This window comes from Chinchilla lanigera, unplaced genomic scaffold (assembly GCF_000276665.1).
Source record: "Chinchilla lanigera isolate Chin_1 unplaced genomic scaffold, ChiLan1.0 scaffold00091, whole genome shotgun sequence".
In the NCBI taxonomy this organism is placed as follows: Eukaryota; Metazoa; Chordata; class Mammalia; order Rodentia; family Chinchillidae; genus Chinchilla; species Chinchilla lanigera.
In genome coordinates, this window is record NW_004955492.1 from 2,915,507 (window position 1) to 2,935,725 (window position 20,219).

The 20,219-nt window shown below is 38.2% G+C and overlaps 1 protein-coding gene and 1 pseudogene across 7 annotated transcripts in view; one reads left to right on the top strand and one right to left on the bottom strand.

The window, feature by feature from the left end:
• The window catches only part of Ryr2 (ryanodine receptor 2 (cardiac)), a gene marked incomplete at its 5' end in the record, with an annotated part of 627,916 nt that overhangs the window by 267,910 nt on the left and 339,787 nt on the right, over nucleotides 1–20,219 (bottom strand). For all 7 annotated transcript variants that reach the window (XM_013504706.1, XM_013504703.1, XM_013504705.1 and 4 more), the window contains 2 exon segments: nucleotides 3,530–3,625; nucleotides 18,538–18,673. In XM_013504706.1, coding sequence (XP_013360160.1) covers nucleotides 3,530–3,625; nucleotides 18,538–18,673 — 232 coding nt within the window.
• On the top strand, nucleotides 8,909–10,951 carry LOC102019402 (annotated as a pseudogene).

A 20,219-nucleotide genomic window follows, 5' to 3' on the forward strand; every position in this document is an offset into this window, starting at 1 on the left:
TTTGACAAAGGCCTTCAGCTATTAAATTAGTAACAATTAATTACTAATACTTGATTTCCATTATTTAAAGCAAGTATCTTTCAAAAATATATATTCTATGCTTCCTGTGTTCATAAGTGACTCATTAACATAAAACATAATCTATATGTCTTGATGCAAATAGATATGTCAGAATCATTATATAAAACATCAACCTTTGTAACATGCTATAGATGAGCCATGGATGATTATAATCTTGACTACTAGGGTCAAGAAAGTATGGATCCCAACAGCTGTCAGAAAAGATTTTCTTTAAGAAATTTCCAATGTTGATTCCCGGTGCCAGAAAAAAAAAGAAATTTCCAATGTCATCATGATTCTGGTTTAGTTTTCTCCCTGAAGTTCAGGTACATAGTCTCTTGGATATGCCCTGACTGACTTTCTGGAAAATCCAAAGCTTTGAATCAAAGCCAGTGCTGCCTTCCCTAGGAAATCTACTGGTTAACTGCCTTTTTCTGTATCAGTGATGTTTGAGTGCTTGATGTCCCTCAAGTCTGTTAGCTATGATTTCACATCAGTAACAGCAGATTTCAAACAAGAACCCAGGAACTCAGAAGCTCACACCTAACTAGGTATCAGGAAGGAGGCTCCTAGCACACAAGTTTCTAGAACAGGTTATTCCCCAAGTTACATATTTCTGGTCAGATACTCTAGTACAGCTCTATGCACTGATACCACTGGAAAACTGTTGATGATAGCGAATAACCAGTAACCTAGCTCCTATGCCCCTCTGCAGCATAACTCTAAGGCACATGATCATATGTTTTCCAATGAAAAGAAACTCCAGTCACCCATACTGATGACTCTGCTACCACAACCTCTCTGGTCCCATTCTTATTTTAGCTCCTGTTCACTCAGGTCTCAAACAAGTTTGCCCTGGATTCCTTGTTTCAAGGTGTACTTCCAGTAGGACCCAAGCTAAGACAACTGGTTTCAATAAGACTTTTGTACTAATCTTTGCAAGGTTCCTTCAGATTTTTATTTAGGTTTGTACAAATTTGTTTTGTTTTCTCATTGCTTTTCTTGATGAAACTTGTCTCTGTCTCTGCTTTGTCAGTCATATATAGACATGGACAGCCTGGCAATGGTTCTTGCCCCTCAGGTACATTAGAGGGGTAAGAGAGCTTTAAAACTAAGACCTCCCACCCCTCCCTGTGATATTCTTATTGACTTGGTTTGACAGGGACATGAACACAGGCATTAATTAAACTTCTGGTGGGGCTGGGGATTTAGCTCAGCGGCACAGCACCTGCCTGGCAAGCGCAAGGTCGTGAGTTCAATTCCCGGTACCGGAGAAAAACCCAAAAAAATAAAAAAATTAAAAAAAAATAAACTTCTGGTGAACGTCAATTAGTACAGCCATTATTGAAAAGTCTATAGAAGTTTCTCAAAAAACTAGAAAAGTAACTACTACAAGACCCAGTAATCCAACTTCTGGGTAGATAGCCAAAGATCTGAAATCAGCATTTCAAAGAGGTATCTGCCTTCTCATGTTCACTGTGGCACTGCTCAAAACAGCTAAAATATGGAATTGACCTAAGTACCTGCCATGGATAAATACAAAAGGAAAAGGTAGCACGTACCAACAATGAGATATCAGCCTTAAAAAGGAAAAAAATCTCGACATTCACAACAACATGGATGAAACTGGGGGGAGTTACACTAAATGAAATAAGTTCAGCACAGAAAGAAAAATACGAGAGGTTCTCATTCACTTGTAGGAACTAAACCAATGGAATTCAGAGAAGCAGAAAAAATGGTGGGTACCAGAAGCTGGGGGTGGGGGAACGGTGAGATGTGAGTGAAAGTGCACAACGCTTCAGTAGGACAAGTGGAATAAGGTTTTAGGATCTACTGTACATTATGATATATAACATCATCATCATCATCATAAAACATATGGTATATCTCAAAATTTCAGAATAAACTTCCAGTGTTCTCACCACAGAAAAGTACTTGAGGTGATGGGTATGGTAATTAACTTTAATTAATCATTCCACATTGTACTCATATATCATAATATCATTTGTACCCCATAAATATATATAATTTTATCATTCTCAATTTGCAGAAAAAAATTAAAAGCTTCCTTGGAACCTTTATAGTTTTTGCTGCCTTTCCCACTACAAGTGATTTCTGTACTTTCCTCCGTTTTCCTTAGTTCTCAACTTCGAGACTGCCGATCATTTCTGACAAATGCGATTATAATTGGTAAATATAATTGTGGAATTAAGGAGTATGCCAACAGGGCCACAGCAAATGAGAGCAAGAAAAAGTCCATGAAATCCTGCTTAGAAGTTTTAGAATTTGTGCTAAAAATAAAAAGAACACTGAACAATCTCATACTCAGTACGAACATTCAAAGAAGGAGCACAACAGCTCCGCCTCCTGCGTCTGCAACCCCCAGGCCTGGAGGAAAAATGCTCCCCTCCAGCTCATCAGTCACACTTCCGCTTTCACACCCTGTTCCGTTCCATGTGCGTGAACAGCATTCTCTCACCGTGTGCAACAGAAATGACGGGATCCAGAATCCGTGACATTGTGGGAAAACATCTGAAAGTCAACTCAAGTAAACTAGAAACCCCTGAGAGGAATGCAATTTGACACAGATCACTGCTCCATAATAATATTGGAGAGAGATCTGTTGCTGGCCATTTAAAGTTAGAGGTAATTCTTTCAATTATCAGTGTCTTCTTTGGTTTAATTTTAGAGGCAGGATGTAAAAAATAGTGTAGAGAAAACACAATGGAAAAAAGAAAAGGAAGGTAGAAAGAAGTCTGGAGCTACCATTCATTAGATCTCACTATGTGACCCTTGATCCTTTGGGTCTATTTCATTTTTTCTCATTTGACTACCTATCACCAATTTTGACCCCAACTGTCCAGTCCTAAAGAACCTAGTGAGTGTTCCAGTCTTCCTTCCTCCAAGTCCAACTCCTTGATCAGTAAGTGAACTTCTGAGTGCATCTCGCAATCCCCATAGTCACTGAGAAGTCTTCCCCCACCAAATAAAACTAACACACTTGAGACTGGCTGCCATATACTGTTCTATTATGCAGGCTGCTTATGAACATTCATCAGACTCCTTTTAAATAAAATATTGTGCTGCATGATTTCAGAAACTAATCCCCACACCCAAAATAATCTTTCAACAAAATGAAAAAATGAAACTTCCAAGTCTATTTTTTTTGTTTGCCAAGTGCACTAGGAGTCACCAATTTAAAAAAGAATGAGAATTCCAGCTGTTCATTAGCTTTCAGGACTTTATAATTAGCCTTCTTTTTAACACAGAAATGATAGGATGCTGTTAGAATGCTACTCAAAAATAAATGACAATACGGGTGGTTTTATCAATGGAAACTTTGATCAGTTACAAAGAAAACATTTTTATTACACTGAACATCAGACTGTGTTTTTATGTCTTAAAAGACATAAAATGAAAGAAAAAAAATAATACTATGTCACACCAATGAGAAAATCGGAAAACATACCAGAGGAAGCTTCTAGTCTTTCCAATCTGCTGATCAGCCAGTCAAGGGAGCCAGAAAATTGAGCACAGTTTTTACGATTTCCTCTAATTAGAGCCGCTGCAAAAGAAAAAGTTTTTACATTTACATGATTTCTCCAGTTCAAAAATCAAGATTAACTAACAGGAGCCCTAAAGTGTTGGATCAAGAACAAAGCATCTTCATAAATTATCTAAATCCTATGCAAATACATATTCACACATGTACACTAAACTACACCATTAAAAATTACTTGATATTTATTAATGAGGACAGGAAAAAAAAAAAAAAACACTGCTCATTAGGAGGAATATAATTCCATAAAGTAACATTTCACATTGGGAGGTGATAATTAAGGGTAATGGAAAAACCAGTGTCCCAGGAGCTTTCTCACTCAGATCCTAAAACTCATTGCTTTTAATTAGCCAGGAAACCATTATTTCATCTCTCTAGTGCCCAATTTTTTCACCTATACAAGGAAGAAGTTAAGTGCACATCAGTTCTCCTAAAAAATACCACAAAATACTAGGAGATATAATTAATAGTTATAACCCTATAGGTACACTGACACAATGAAATATCACATGGAAGAAATGATGTGAAGGCTGATAGCTAAGCTACTTAGAAACACTATACACATTTTTATGTATCTTGTCTTCCTATTTGGAGATTCACAATGCATATCTGAACTCTGAGATAACTTGGAAGAAAGAAACCTATTCTAATTTGGCTTAACCTATTATTTTCTACAATTCTTTAACCCAATATCCTTCCTTGCATGAAATTCACACACGACTTTTAACACAGTTCATGTACTCAATTTAAAATGTTTAATTTCTCAGTTAAAAATCAAATGAGTTCAATACTTTTAAAGTAAAATTAATTTTTAAATACAACTTTTAGTCCTAAATCTGTAATATGGTTCCAAAACACTGTAACTGCTTTCAAAGGTTTGATGATAGTTTTTAATAACATGGTATATTATCAGAAACAAGATGTTTCCATAGGAAAAGTCATTATTTATAGTCTTGTCCCACTAGGAAGCAGATTAAAGTGTGAGGCTGCTGCCTGGGCACTTTCTGGATAAGAGCAGGTGGGAGGGGACTCCAAGGTTAGAGTGTGCAACTAAATTTAAAGATGGGCTGCTCACCTCCTCTTGCCAAAGAAAAATAAAAAAAGAGAGCATGAAACGGACCAGGGCAAGAAATCTTTTCTTCCTACAGCTGCTAAGAAGAGCCCCTTGCTGCCTCCAGGATACGTGTACCAAGATGACAAAATGATGCACTCCTAGCCCAGGCTCTCCCCACCAGCTCTGGCACTAGCAGTCACCTTAGGAGCAGGCTACCCAGGAGTCAGCCAGTGAGAGGCACCCAGAGACACAGGTGCTTGGAACAGGAGCTAAGGATGGAATGCAATAGACAGGTGAGGAGATGTAAGCAGACCTGTACTGAATGGCACTGCTAATTTTGATCTCTAGGAATACCTGCCCCCAATTTAGAATAGGAGCAACTGGGGAAAAGTATAGCAATTGGAGTTTTTTCAGGTTTATAAGATCTCATTCATATAAAATTTAACTGATGCTTTTAATTATTTTTTTAAACCAAAGATATACATCTAACAAAGGTCAAACATTAAAAATAAGGTAATTTGTGGAGAAGCTAAGAGTACAAGAATTGACTCCTTTAACATGCCACTGGACATAAAAGGAAATCATATAGTAAGTCATAAAGAAAGTTCATTAACTTTATTACAAACAAATGATATAGGCCATGTTCCTTGACACTATACAATGAAATTAGGAATTAATGAGAAAAGTAAAAGCAAAAATAAAATCTAAGTATTTAAAAATTTAAACTTGGTCCATATAACTTTTGGATCTATGAGGGAACCATTGCTATAATACAGAATATTTAATAAATATCAAAGGTGAGGGCAATTCCTAACACAACCTGAGATAAATGACAAAAACTGAGAAAAATTAATTGAATATTTAATTGCTAAAAAATAGGATGAAACTCTTAAACATTCCTTTAAAATACAGGAAAAGAGCATGAAATAAACGTAAGTAGGGGCTGGGGATTTAGCTCAGCGGCAAAAGCGCCTGCCTGGCAAGTGCAAGGTCGTGAGTTCGGTTCCTGGTACCAAAGAAAAACCAAAAAAAAAATAAATAAACGTAAGTAGAAAACAGAAATAAATTCCAGTAAAAGTAGAAATTAACACATTGGAAATTGATGTATATAGCTGAAAGAGAAAGACTAACCAAAATATTCAAATAATTTTATGACAGTGCACATGTTAATATTATATATTGATAGGATTAACTGTATACTTCCATCCATGAATATGTCATGCACTGAGCATGTCCAGCCAGCCTTCAAACAACTTTTAATATAAGCTAAGGATGTTACTTTAACCTAAAAAAAAGCAAAAACAAAGGAAAAAAAACACTAAGAAGAAAAAAAGCATAAATACAGCTATTCTATATATCTCAGTACTAAAATTTCTGGATATGGGGAAAAGAATACCATAAAGTTGCTCGCTCTTCAAAAAGACAAGTGAAAACAATGACATCAGTATTCCCAGTGCCAATCACTGTCAGATATCTCAGAAGGCCACTCTCATCTCCAGAGTGTAGGGGCTCCTCTGATCTGAAGAGTGCCACAAGCTACAACCTAAGATAAATGTCCTTTCCCAAATGCAGTAGAAGCATACAGTATCTAAAAGCAGTATTTAGGGCTGGGGATTTAGCTCAGCGGCAAAAGCGCTTGCCTGGCAAGCGCAAGGTTGTGAGTTCGGTTCCCGGTACCGGAGAAAAAAAACCAAAAAAATAAAAAATAAAGAATAAAAGCAGTATTTAAGAGCTGGCTAGTTACCCTTAAAGAGTAAAGTAAGACATTTCATTGTCCATGTACCATTTTTTCTTCATTTATTTAAAAAAAAAATTGATAAAAATGCATAAGCAGTGTGGTTGACACCACAAATATGAGCTTGCATAAAATGAGTATAACAGTGGTTTACAGGTCTTTGTTTATATTTTAAACTCCCTTATAGCTGATAGTCTGCCTTGCTACACTTTTGCACAATGAATGAAACTTAGGAGATATGTCACTATTTAGAATGAGGAAATGAATAAATATTTCATCTTCTATGAAGTATGTATACAGTATTTTTAAAACTGTAGTATATCTTAAGTATAATAAAAATATGTGGACTAAGCTCTCAGGAAGAAAATTCTAGCTCAATAAACTAATTTCATTATTGTTGAAGGTCCTTAAACTTCTTTCCAGTCAAAATGTGCAATGCAGGCAATATTGATAACTATTCAAAAATTATTATTAAAAAAAACCCAGTTCCACATTTCTTATTATAGTCTCCAATTTAAAATGCTTTAACCTAAAATTTTTCAATTTTACAACAGTGCATAAGCAATACCTATTCACTAGGAAGCACACTTCAAATTCCGAACCTCAATCTTTTCCAGGCTATAGATGCACATGACTGCCCTCTCTTGGGACATCGGGCAGCCGCCAGGAAGTGTAGGTCACAGTAAGCCATGAGATCACCAGGTTCAGTGAAAGATTTTCTGCAAGGCACATCGCTGCCAGCATTTTGGGGATACAGTCAATTAATAAATTACATGAGATAGTCATACCTCACTATAAAACAGGTTTTGTGTTACACGATTTTGCTCCACTATAGGTTAAGGTAAATATACTGATCATGTTTAAAGTAGGCCTGGCGAAGCTGTGATGGTCAGCAGGTTAGGTATATGAAATGAATTTCCAATTTACCACATTTTCAATTAGCAATGAGTTAATTGACACTATAAAAGGGATGTAATCCTTCTATAGTTTAGATCCCAAATGTCCCCTTAAAATCTCATGTGTTGAGAGATGAGGCTTTTGGAAAGTGACTGGACAATGGGACCACTACACTCTCAGTGGATCCACCCATTATGAGTTTATATCGGAATGTGCTGTCAGCAAGTAAGGCCTGGTCAAAGGAGGTAGTCACTGGGGGCGTGACCTGGAAGGGTGTGTCCTTGTCCCCAGCACCTCCCCACTCTTTCTGTTTCTGGCCACCAGGAAGCAAAGCATTTTGCTCTGCCATGATGTGTGTACCCTAGAGCCAGATGAACCTGACCGAAACTTCTGAAGTGTGAGCCAAAATAAACATTTTCTCTTTTAAATTATGGGTCTCAGGTATTTTGTCCCAGCAGCTGGAAAGCTGACTACCACAATCCCCATTGGAGGTCAAAGAGGACCTGCAGTATGCCGTGATATTCACGTCTTCAAGCTTCAGAATCTAAAATCTGAGACTTACACTTGCTAGAAATACAGAATCAGACAATTACAAGTAGACTGAGATTTAAAAGTCTTCCCAGAAGCCTCCTTTCCTTTTTCATTTTATTCATCCACATTGATCACCTGCTATACATCAGACACTATCCTAGGTGCTGGAGATACAGCAGAGGTCAAACAATATCTCTGCTTGCAGCTCATGCACAAGCGTGCAGCTACTAGGTGAACAGCTCTGGGCAATGCACACAATAGGGGCTGACAGAACTGGAATCCACGAACAGTTACTAGAACTTCCAGGCTAATAATTATGTATCTTTAATTCTTCAAAAACCACTAAAATATAAGTGCTGAAGCATTTAGAAAAATAGTGCTGTTGACTCTCTTGGAGAGGTTGAGGCTGCAGCCCTGCACCTGAAGGCAGCTTTCCTGCAGTCGGAGATGCTGTCTCTGCAGTGGGCAGCACTGTCCCTGCCACTGGGGACACTGTCCCTGCAGTTGAGGAACACTGTCCCTGCAGCTGGGGCCACTGCCAGACCCCCCACGGAAGTTATCTTTGACATTCTGGCCAGAGCCAGAGGACGCACAGTCATGTAACCAAGTAAGAACTGTGCGGTCTCCATTCCTCACCCCTTCCCTGAGCAGGAGCACCTTTCTTGGGAAGGAGAAGGGACTTGGACAAGGGGCAGCCTGGCTAGGTCCACACAGCTTGCCACAGCACAGGCAAGGCTGAAGCCAAGCCTCTGGATCCCAGATCTCTGCTCACACGCTGACCTTTTTCTCATCTTGTTGGAACTGCCTTTCTAGAAATGAGAACAAGGGAGAGGCCCTGGTGGTGTGTAAGTGAATTAAAACACGAGCACAGGTGCTTGTGCAGGTACCTCAAGAAGGACCCAGCAGAAGCCCCAGAGCCACCTGCGCAGCCACCGGGGACATGATTGTGGGAGTAGCCTCAGCCTCACCGTGGCTGCTCCTGCCTTGCTCCTCAGGAAGTGTCAATCCCCTGGGTAGAGGTTCTTGACCCATACCCCAGAAGCAGCCCACTGGCCTCTCAGTTGCTGCCACCATGGAAGGGGAGGGCACCAGATACCTCAAAAGGAAATTTAAAGGAGGCAATAATGATAAAACGTCCATGAGAAAAAGCACTTATTTATCAATATGAAGTGAAAGCTGCCATTCTTGGAGAAATGGGCACTCCTATGTTGGGACAACAAAAGGAATGCCAAAAATGTATGCCTGAAAGGTCACAAAGCCAACACAGATATAATTTCCCTGGCATGGAAGGTGGATGAGGAATATCAACCAAAATTATTCATACCTCAAAAGTAAATGAAGTAGAACAGCTGTTGTACTATCTGCAGAACCATCATCATTCATTTTCAGGGAAGAAAAGACAAGAAAAATCAAGCTAACCTGAAGATTTGCCTCCTTTTGATGGAACAGAGATTAATAATGTTGCAAGCATTGATGACATGGATGAACACACTGTGTTACTATATGGAGATAATCTTGACAAGGCTTTGGGCTCTGCTTTGATACGGCAGTTTCCCAGAAATCTTGACAACTTGAGATAACTACGATTGAATGAAACTGCCCTCCGTGCACCAGCAAGCCCTGAGAGAAGCACCAAGTGAGCTACAAATATACCAAAACTGTGTGGTAAAACAAGAAAAGCTATTGCATGTTGCTTTTTACTTGCTTCTGAATTTAGCTGAGGATATTTGTATAGAAATAAAGATGATGAAGAAGAATACAGTTTATATGTTGGTGAATGCTCTTGACCAGAACAATTTTGAGCTGATTATTTTATTTGTAATATTCTTACAGAAACTGAGCATTTTTATGAGGTTAAAGATGATGTGGCAGAAATGGGTATCAATGAAAAACTGGTGAAACATGATGCCATGTAAGTATGAAGATTCACTGACTATCACTCTCCAGCTTTTACTAAACCTGTCCTTTAACACAGACTGAGGAATAAAATTATACAAGTGTGGACTTCACTCCTAGGCAATGAAAACTGCAAATGGCAATATGTGCACTTTGCCACATAAGCAGCAATGACTGCTTTAAATCAGTGTTTGCAGACACAGACTCTATATCACAGTAATGAAGATGCTCTTTGAATGTTCAAATGAATGAACTGATCTACAACTCATTGTTTTTTGCATTAATCTTGCAGCTAAGAAGAGGAATACACAGTGATCTGTCCAGGGAATGGGCTGAAGATGCTCGTGGAAAGGGTTCTGAAGTCCCAGGCTCCCCTGCTGATGAAAGTGCTTAGAAGCACTTCCCAGGTGATGGACCAACTAAAAATCTGTTTAGTGATTACGCTGGGGACCTTGCAGCCCAGGTCGCTAATGAAAGCAGAGGAGGAGTTTGTGATCAAATGTCTGGGAACTCTAGCATGTCTGACTAGTCTAGACTTAGACTGGAAACTGGCTCTTAAGGAGTACAAGTTGGTTCCATACCTCAAAGATAAACTAAGATCAGGCTCTGCAGAAATTGATCTTATTTTACAAGTGGTTATAATGATTGAGACTATATCTATGTAAGACCCTCATGCTCCTGTATTAACTTAATCTGGAATAATCCCTGCCCTTATTGAACTATTAACAAGAAGATGATGAATTTGTTTGTCAGATAATTTATGTGTTCTACCAGATGGTCCTCCACCAAGCCACAAGAGATGTCATAATCAAGGAAACTCATGCTCTAGCATATGTCATAGACCTAATGCACAACAAAAATACTGAAATTTGCAAGGACTGTGATAATACACTAGATACAGAGGAATATGGTGAAGAATGGGATAAGAAAGTACAGAGGGGAAAGTTTTGCTGGCTCAGCTCTCAGTGCCTGGAGATGGTAGAAAGTTATCTGATGGACGAGAGCGAGCAGTAATTGTATGGTGATGATGGAACTGAGGCACAGATCTATGAAGAAAATATTCTTGAAAGACCTTGACATTTTCTATAGCTCAGATGAATTAACTGCCACTGAAGAAGCCACAAGTCCACATTTTTTCAATGACTATTACCTTTAAAACTGAGATGTAGTTGGACAACATTCATATCCTAGCAAATACAGTCTTCCAAGAAAAAATTAAAATAAATAAAATGGACAAAATCTCAAAAGTGGTTACAAAATGAAGTTCTACTAAAAATATTGTAATGACTGACACTTTATTTCATAGAGATGAGACTATTATGAAATAGAAAAAGAAAGCAGTGGATCTTGTTTAAAAATGCAATGCCTTCCAGGGATTTCTTAGAGCACAAGACAGAAACTAGCTTTTTGCACAAACTTAAGAATAATATGTGCCGTGAGTGTGCTGGAAGCCCAGGATCTTTGTGAACCTCCCTTGCCAGGCTTTCCCCAGTGGTTTATGGCATTTAGAAAGACTTCAGTTACTGAGACACTGGGAAAATAGTCTGGATGTACACAAATCCCTCGGTGCTGCATTCCTCCCAAGCCTTCAAGGATTTATAAACTGGTGCTTCCACAGCTGTCTCTCCTGCTTGTTTCATACTTTGAATTTTTAGTAAATAAGCATTCATAAAGAGATTGCCACAGAGCCATTTCTCAGACATCTTTTGAAAACCATGCTGGCTTGCCAGCATCTTATAGATGAATTATGTGGACACCAGAAAAGATGTATGAAAGGGTGCCACAGCAGTGTTTTTCAAACTATGAGCATCGATGTCTAGAACATCCTGAGGTCTTCCAGATGGCAGCTCATAAATCTACTTTTGTCGTTTCCTACCTAAAACACATATTAACCTACGGATGTCAAATGCCAAATTGTTATAGATTATCATTCTCACTTTCTCCTTTTTTTCTCCATTCTAAACAGACATAGAAAAAAAGAGAAAAAAAAGCAAAAGAAAGTGGCTTATTTTACAAGTGACCCTAGGAGAAAATCTATAAGAAAGGAGATTTAATGAATTTAGAGATGATATTTGAATCAGATCTTCTATCAGAAGATGGGTAAAGGACAGCAAGATATCGGACAATGACATATACATATCTTATACAACTCCAATTGCAGATGCAGACCTGAGACTTTTCCAGATATAATGAACTATAAACACACACAGGTATTTTAGGATTACCTTAAAGGCAACAAAAACTATTGTAGCAAAAAAAAATGGTTAAATCTTTTGCATATCAAAATCCAACATATAGTTTTATTTTTCTGATTATGAAATCGATGTTCACTACAATAAAAACAAAAGAGAAGTCAAAGGAACATTAAAAATAAAGTCTCTCACCATTCCAACTGAAACACTTCCTTCTGCCACAGTAAAATTACTCTGTATATAAGGGAAAAGAGTACCCTTACTGTATAATGTATATATGTATATTATATATAGAACACACATTATATACAAACATGTATAATATAAAAGAACATCATTTATAATGTTACTATATATCATATGTAATGCTATAAATTGTGTATTGTAATATAAACTAATATATAATATTCTAACCTTTTACTCAACTGTAATTAATATATACATTTTTCTCTTATCACCATCAGTTATCTAGCATAGTCATATATTTTAACTTCTTTTTCATTATATAAACGCAAAGCATACAAATAGGTTAAGAATAAATATGTAACAGAATGTAGAGAAAATGAAAACTAAAACCAAGATCCTTTCTGAGGAAGCCAACTAACATATTTCTGTGCATTCTTTCATTTTTTTCTTTTTGGGGGGGAGTTCCAGGAACAGAACTCAGGACCTTGGCTAGACAGGCAGACACTTATGCCACCGCACTATATCCCTAGCCCCTGCGCATTCTTTCAGAAATGTGTAAGAACATAACCTCTTTGACCCAGTTTTAATTTTATGCAATCAGAATTTTAATCTGTATATAGGAAGGCCTTGAATTTTTTCTTTTCCACTACACATACCACAGATTGCCTTACGAAAAGAAGCAACAATTTAGTCTGTTGCATATAATTTTCCAAATGATAGGTTAATCTCAGTCTTCAATAACACAGTATTACACTATATAATTATACTATAGTGTAACTTTATAACCAATTCCCTATCAAAAGATTGTTTTCAATTTTATGCTACTTATGAACAATTTCACAGTGGATATCCTTTTGACGTACATTCAAAAATATCTCTAGGACGCATTTCCTAAAGTAGAATTGCAAAGAGTAAGAAGATATACACATTTAAAAGTTCTGTCTATACTAACATAACATAGCCTGGCTTTTCAAATTTTATAAATTTCCACTCCAGACAGGAACACTATCAACATTTTCTACGATGAAGAACATTATCATTTTTTGATTTATGCCAACCTAATAAGTGAAATATAATCTTTATTTATTATTTTAATTTGTATTTCTTTCTTTGCCATGTTGAAATCTTTTATTATCTTACTCAGGAAAGGCTGTCCCATCAGGAGACCGTGCAAGGAACTACAGTTCATTTTTTGTTTGGGTTTTTTTGGTACCAGGAACCAAACTCAGAACCTTGTGTTTGCCAGGCAGGCACTATGCCATTGAGCTATATCCCTGGTCCGGGAAGTACAGTTCTAAGTTGGAGGAAAACACTAGAAGGAAATAATACAGAGCAGCTAGAGGCAGAATGAGCAAGGTCAGGGATGGAGAGAATGGTAAACACCAGGCCAAGGGTGCAGCACCCTGAAGACTAGATTCAGGTGTCAGAGATTGTGAACACTCATGAGGAAGTGGGCAGAGCCTCCCTGAGGTCTGGGATTAAGCTTGGAGGAAAGACAGAGCAGAAGTGGAGACAATAACCAAAAAGCTTAGAGTATCTTAACATCACTGAGGTCTGAAGTACAGTCAGCCCTCAATGTCCATGGTGCATGGGTTCCCACATTCGCATCACTGAAACACAATACCTGACACTCGCAAATTAAAAGAGGCAAGGCTGCAGTTTGTAGAGGTTTCTATTCACAGTCGGCTGGCTCCAAAGCATGGTGGCATAGCAGAAGAGACTTGCTTACGGCACAGCAGCAAGAAGCAAAAAGAGTGATCAAGGGAGGAGAACGGAAGATAGACCCTTCCAGGCCACACCTCCAACAACCCACCTCCTTTGACCAAGCTTCACCTCTCAATAGCACATTCACTACAAACTCATCGGTGGACTAATCCACTGCTGGGTTCCATGCCCTAATGATCCAATCACTTCCCAAAGCCCCACCTATGACCTCATGAAACTTTAGAGGGTCATCTAGCTATAAACTATAACACTGCAGGCACAAAATCCTTAGATTCCAAAGACCTTTATATAAAATCACATAGTTTGTGTATATGACCTCCAAATATCCCCACACATCTCTAAATTACTTATAATACCCAATTCAATGCAAACTCTTTATAAATAGCTGCTATATTTTATTGTTTAGGAACTAATGACAAGGGAGAAGGTGCTTACTATAGATATTGTTATTTCCAAGTGTTTTTTGACCTTTGATTACTTAAGTCCATGGATGTGGAATGCACCAGTATGGAGAGCAGACAGTACTTAGGGAATATGAGCTGTCCACCAGATGCTGAGGATGTTGGTGTGTGAGATGGAGACAGTGGTTTTACAGAATGGGTAGCATTATAATAGAATACATAATTTTCAATGTGTAGAGAATTATATAGAAAATTTTATTTTCTCTCTTTTCTGAGGAAGAACCCAAGAGCTAGTGCATGCAATAAATAAATAAATATAAACAAACAAACAAACAATGATCCAGAACTTTACTTGTTCTGTGTAATAGGGTAAGACAAGTTTTATTTTTCTAAAATATTTGAAAACAAAAACAAGAATGAAAGCAGAAGCTAGAGAAGGAAGTTTCACTATGGTGAAACTTCAACAAGGATATGGATAATTACAGTAATATCTAAAAGAAATGGGGATAATGATAAGAAAAGGAAAAATATTATGCTAACCATTTTGACATCATTACCAAATTTACCCAAAAATCCCAGGAGGGGAATCATCATTGTGACTTTACAGATGATATTTACATGGCTCATATTTTTAAGTGGCTTATGCTGTAAAACTGGCACAATAACCCCCCAAATAAAAGTGCTTTTATTTTCTCCACTTTGCAGATAAGAAAACTGAGCACAAACTTAGTAATCTGTCCAAAATCACATTAGTGGTAGAGTCAGGTCTCTGAAACCCTTAATGACAAAGAGGAAGGTCTTTTTCTCAGAGGAAAGCATGGGGTTTTCCCAAGAAAAGGACCTAACTGAAGAAGAGTAGTAGGCTCACTAGCTTTTCATAGAGTGAATTGATGATCAAATCCACCATGCTACAGAAAATCCTGTTTTGAAACTTTTTTTATCTTTTTTGTCCTCTCTAAAATAAAAAAGAAAGAAAATCTATGAGAAACTCTGCATTGTATTCATTAAATAACTCAAACAAATGCATACTGAGAGTCTGCTCTGTTCACATGTGATAGTAGGTAGTAAGTAAAAGCACCCTGATGAAAATTTGATTCAGCAAATAGGTGGGACAAGCACAGTGAATGAGCCAATGTTTGTGAAGGACAGCTGAGCTTCTTCCTCAGCTTTCTTCATCACTCTCAAACTCTGGATGGCAGCCAGGCAGTCTAAGGACTGTACTGGGCTTCAGGCATGGGTCCCCCTTCAGCTGGAGGCAGTGCTGGTGAAACCCCACTTCCCCCTCCCCAGAATGATGGGTTCAGGGAGGGCCACAATCGGTGAATGAAATGGAAGGCGTGGTCTACAGGGTAAGGTTTCAGAAACCACACATTCTCTATCAAGAGGTTGCTTTCCATACATCAGGGGGGAAGTGCAGCACTAGGAACAGCAGGCAGTGGACGCCACACAAAAAAGCCAGCAGGCCAGGAAGCTGATCACACCGGCGGCCGAGCAGCCGCCAGGTATGTTGGTGCAGGCCTGCAATCCCACCACTCTGGGAGGCTAAGGCAAGAGGATCACATCAACCTCAACATAGGCAACTTAGTGATTTAGCAAGACCCTGTCCAAACAAAACATTTTTAAACGGGCTGGGGAAGAATAAGAAGATGAGGAAGAAGGGGAGGAAGAGCAGGAAGAGGGGAAAAGGGAAGGAGAAGAGCAGAGGGAGGAGGAGGGTGAGAAGACAATGACAAGATGGCAGCAGAGCTGTGACATAAAGAAACCAGTTGTGGAGAGATATCGGAGCCACTGAGTTAAACACATAGACAGCTGGCCAGTCATGTGGGACCACAGACTCTTCTGCTGTTTCAGGCAGCGAGAGCCCGGATTCCGTTGGGGCATCCTGTTACCTCCCACTGAGCACATCCACATGGACATGTCATTCCACCTGCACCTCCTGCTCCTTCTCTACTGATTTTAATAAGCACGAGCATGTCATTTGAAAATCATCTCCAACCATATCTAATAAAAGCAAACCACAAAATAAATTACAGTGAGAATTTGTAATTCACACCCACGGCCCTGGCATTTTGTAGAGTACATTAATGCTACTTCTGTAGGCTAAAAAAATCATCGAATTTAACCCCCAAAGAACTCTGGGGAGTTATAGGAAGTATAGGCTAGAGAGATAAGGAGCGCAAAAGGATTAAGCCCGAGGGTGGACTCTGCTTTTCCATGAGTGTACAAAAGCCATTATACCTCTCTCTGTTCACTTGTTACAGATACATGAACACAGGAGATGCTGAAGGGACCGATTAACTGAGATTATGGAAAGAGCTCACGTGACATAAGTAAGATGCTGCATATTATCTCAATTTACCCGCAGCAACACTCCCTCTGCACATAATCCACCCCTCCTTGGATCACAGGTCAGTGACAAGGAGCATAGAGCTCATCTGAGGAATTCAGCTGTTATCATACCAAGTGACACTGAGTTGCTAAAACGCTACCACACCACAGTCTCTTTTACAATTCAGAGATTCAGTGTGATAGCTTCTGTATTTCCAAAGAAATCTGGTCTTTAAAATTTTTGGAATCACAAAATCCTTGTTGTGGGTAAAATAATGAATCCAGGTTCCTCTAAAGCCTCAATGTCCCTGGTCTTGTTCTAAGAAACACAGCTACAACTTATCCCTTAGCCTGAAAGAACCACATTTCACGTGCTTGATTTTAATGGTGTATCAAAGAGCCCATCTACTGAAAACACACTAAAATTTCTAACAAGCAAAAAATTTTATTTGCTAAACTATGACTCTATAAAATTTAATGAAGTTCAATTATAAAGAATTTTCAAATATTTTGAATATTCTTCACTCTTTTCATAAATGCTTTCTTTTCTATATTCAGGTACACATTTCCATCCCATCTAAACTCAAGTCATTTAATTAATACACATTCACTGAGTATCTACTATGTACCAGACATAAAGTTAAATGGCAGGAATACAAAAACCACAAAGGAGTGATTCTTGTCTTTGAGACCAGGATTACACATGAGACTTGATCAGAAAATATGGAAGATGTTTAAATAAAATTTTAAAATTTTATTACAGTGAAAGACACATTGCCACGAATTCCCCTCAGAATACTTCCCCTCACTTTAAACACATTTAGCCCATCATTTTTGCCACTTTCTAAAGCAGTTCTGGCAGTCCTCCTTCCTAAGGTTCTTTTCCTAATTCCTTGGATGTCCTAATAAACTTGAACCATTTTTACAGCAATTTGGGCCATTGTGTTTTATCCTCATCCACCTTATTCACCAGTTCTGGCACCAGGTGACTTCTGGCCCTTCTCTAACGTCAAAATGAGTGTGATAGATAAACATTTTGAATGGATCAGGACATCAAAAGAGCCATGACAAAACAACAGGAAAGAGGACTCCCAGAACTGCTTCAGAAAGTAGCAGGAATGGTGAGTGTTTAAAGCAAGGAGATGTATTTTGAGGGGGATTCATGGCAATGTGTCTTTTCATATAATCATTTTTTAATTTTTATTTAAACATTTGCCATATTTTCTGATGACACCTCATATATGACCTTGGTCTCAAAGGCAACACTGCTTTTGAAGGGGATCAATAGCAATACGTCTCAGTGCAATACATCTTGATATAAACATATACCATATTTTGTGATCACAACTCATATAATTAAATAATAAACTTACTGCTACAATACAGGTAAATGCTAAGAGGCAAAAGAGCAGAGAAGGAAAGTTTCATTACGCTTACTTGCTTGAAAATAGTGTAAAATCTCAGACCCAAGTTCTATAAGAAACAAGCTATAGCGATAGTTCCGGCCAAAAATAATGAAGACACATTTGCACAAAGCTGATAGGAATGTGACATAAACCACTGCAAGTGCCATTTAACAAAGGCCACACATGGGTAGGAATTGCCAAGCACAGGCCTTATAAAGACTAAGAAAAGAAAATGGAGCAGACCCTTGACACAATAGGTCTGTGGGAAGAGCAGACTCCTGTGACTAACTCCACAACCAAAAAAAAAATCTTTAATACACATCCTTATCAATGCTCCTCACGCGGGGTGAGGGGGGCACCTTGGACATCCTTCCTCCTGTAACAGAGGCAAATCTACAGCACAGGCTGCTTTTCTCACTTAGAGATGGATTTAAATGCTAAACATCACTGTTTAGCCCAAATAAATTAAAAATTGAAAGTTTTGATTAGGAAGCATATTCCAGAAGTGTTATAACTATTATGTTATGGACTAATTCAGTTGCTCTGAAAACCCAACCTTCTCCTTACCCAGCAACTCATACAGAGAATTAAGAATGGATTTCCAAGCCTCCCCGGCTTCTCGCCCAGCGACGTCAGCAAAGTGCGCCGCGCTGCTGTAGACGTGCAGGCGGTCGATGCACTCCAGCACGAGGTTGATCATTCCCTAGGAGGATGGAAAAAAAAAATCACATGGAAAACTGTATCTCTGCTCACATACCTAAAAGGCAAAACTGATTTTTAAGAATCTGGCTAAAAGTATGTCTGTTAATCCTAATGAACATTAAGACAGTTTAAGAAGAAACACATCTGTATGTGATACAAAGTGTTCTTCAAACAATCCAAGTGGATTTTAAATCTAGACTCCCATCCTCAAACAGAAATGGAAGAACTTTGTACTTAGGGTCACAAAGTTTAATCCTTGAGTAAATGGATTGATCATAAACAATATTCTGCTGCTAAGTAAGCCCCAGAGCCAATCCCTGTTCCACAGACATTAACATAATTACTAAATTAAAAGTAATTTTTAAAAAAATGTTCACTCTGAAACTCTCTACAAAACAGCTCACATTTGAAATTATACTTTTATTATTATCACTGTATCAAGGTTTTCAAAATAAAAGGAAAAACTATAAAGAGTTCACTAATCAAAGCAGTTTATTTCACATAGAATTTCAGCAGTACCACAGACCTCAGAAACACCTAACTCAATATTAGGTTGATAACATTAAGTCAATATTTTAAATGTTCATGGCATCATATTTAGGTTTCACTCCTCCAGATGTTAAATAAACTCAGCATAGTAAACAATGTAGTAACTTAGCATTTATAAAATCAGAAACTCCCAATGAACCCTATGCTGCTTTTGGTTTAGATTGACATATCCTTATCTCTTATACTGCTCTGGTCTTAGATAAATTACTTCTTTTATGTACACAGTAAAAAAGTCCTCAAAGAGTAGGGTCAGTTTCAAAGGTATCAGAAAATAGCTTTAAAAACAGAAACAGATTTAGAGATAGGGGAACCCAATAATGTCCTCTAATTGTTTTCCTTCCATACTTTTATAGATACTTTTCATCAGATACTTTCATCAAAAATGCAGTACTAAAAACAACTGAGACTCTTGCATGAACTCCCTGATGGGCCCTATCAATGCTAACAGTCTTCTCCTGATACTCTTGAATATAGGGCAATATTTGCACACCAGTTTAGATCACTAGTCACATCCCCTGATCCTTCTTTTACTCTGTTTGTAAAGAATGACACCTGAGTGCTTGTTAGGCCTGGACCTGTTGGTAACATCAAATATATATATATGCAAAACACAACAGTGTGGTGCCCTGTCCACGGATGTTATAGCTCAGCCTCCTCCTGGGGTAACCCTCTCTGTCCAACTCCAAGGAAGAGCTTCTGAGGTCCTAGGGCATTTTTACAGAGACCCCAGCACTTGCTGAATAGTTTGGAGGCCCTGATATTTTCAACAGCCTATATTATTTTAAGGTTCTGTATTTATGCAACCACATGAAGCAAACTGCAGTGCTTAAAAATGGCCAGGTGAGGGCTGGTTGCAAAGCACATGTCCTTTTGTAAAATTAATACTCATTAATGGAGAAATAATAATAATGACCAGGTTCTTCTCACACCTGATTCCCCGTTCAAGACTACACTCATATATCACAAAAGGCAGCTGGGCGTCGTTTGCATGCCTATAA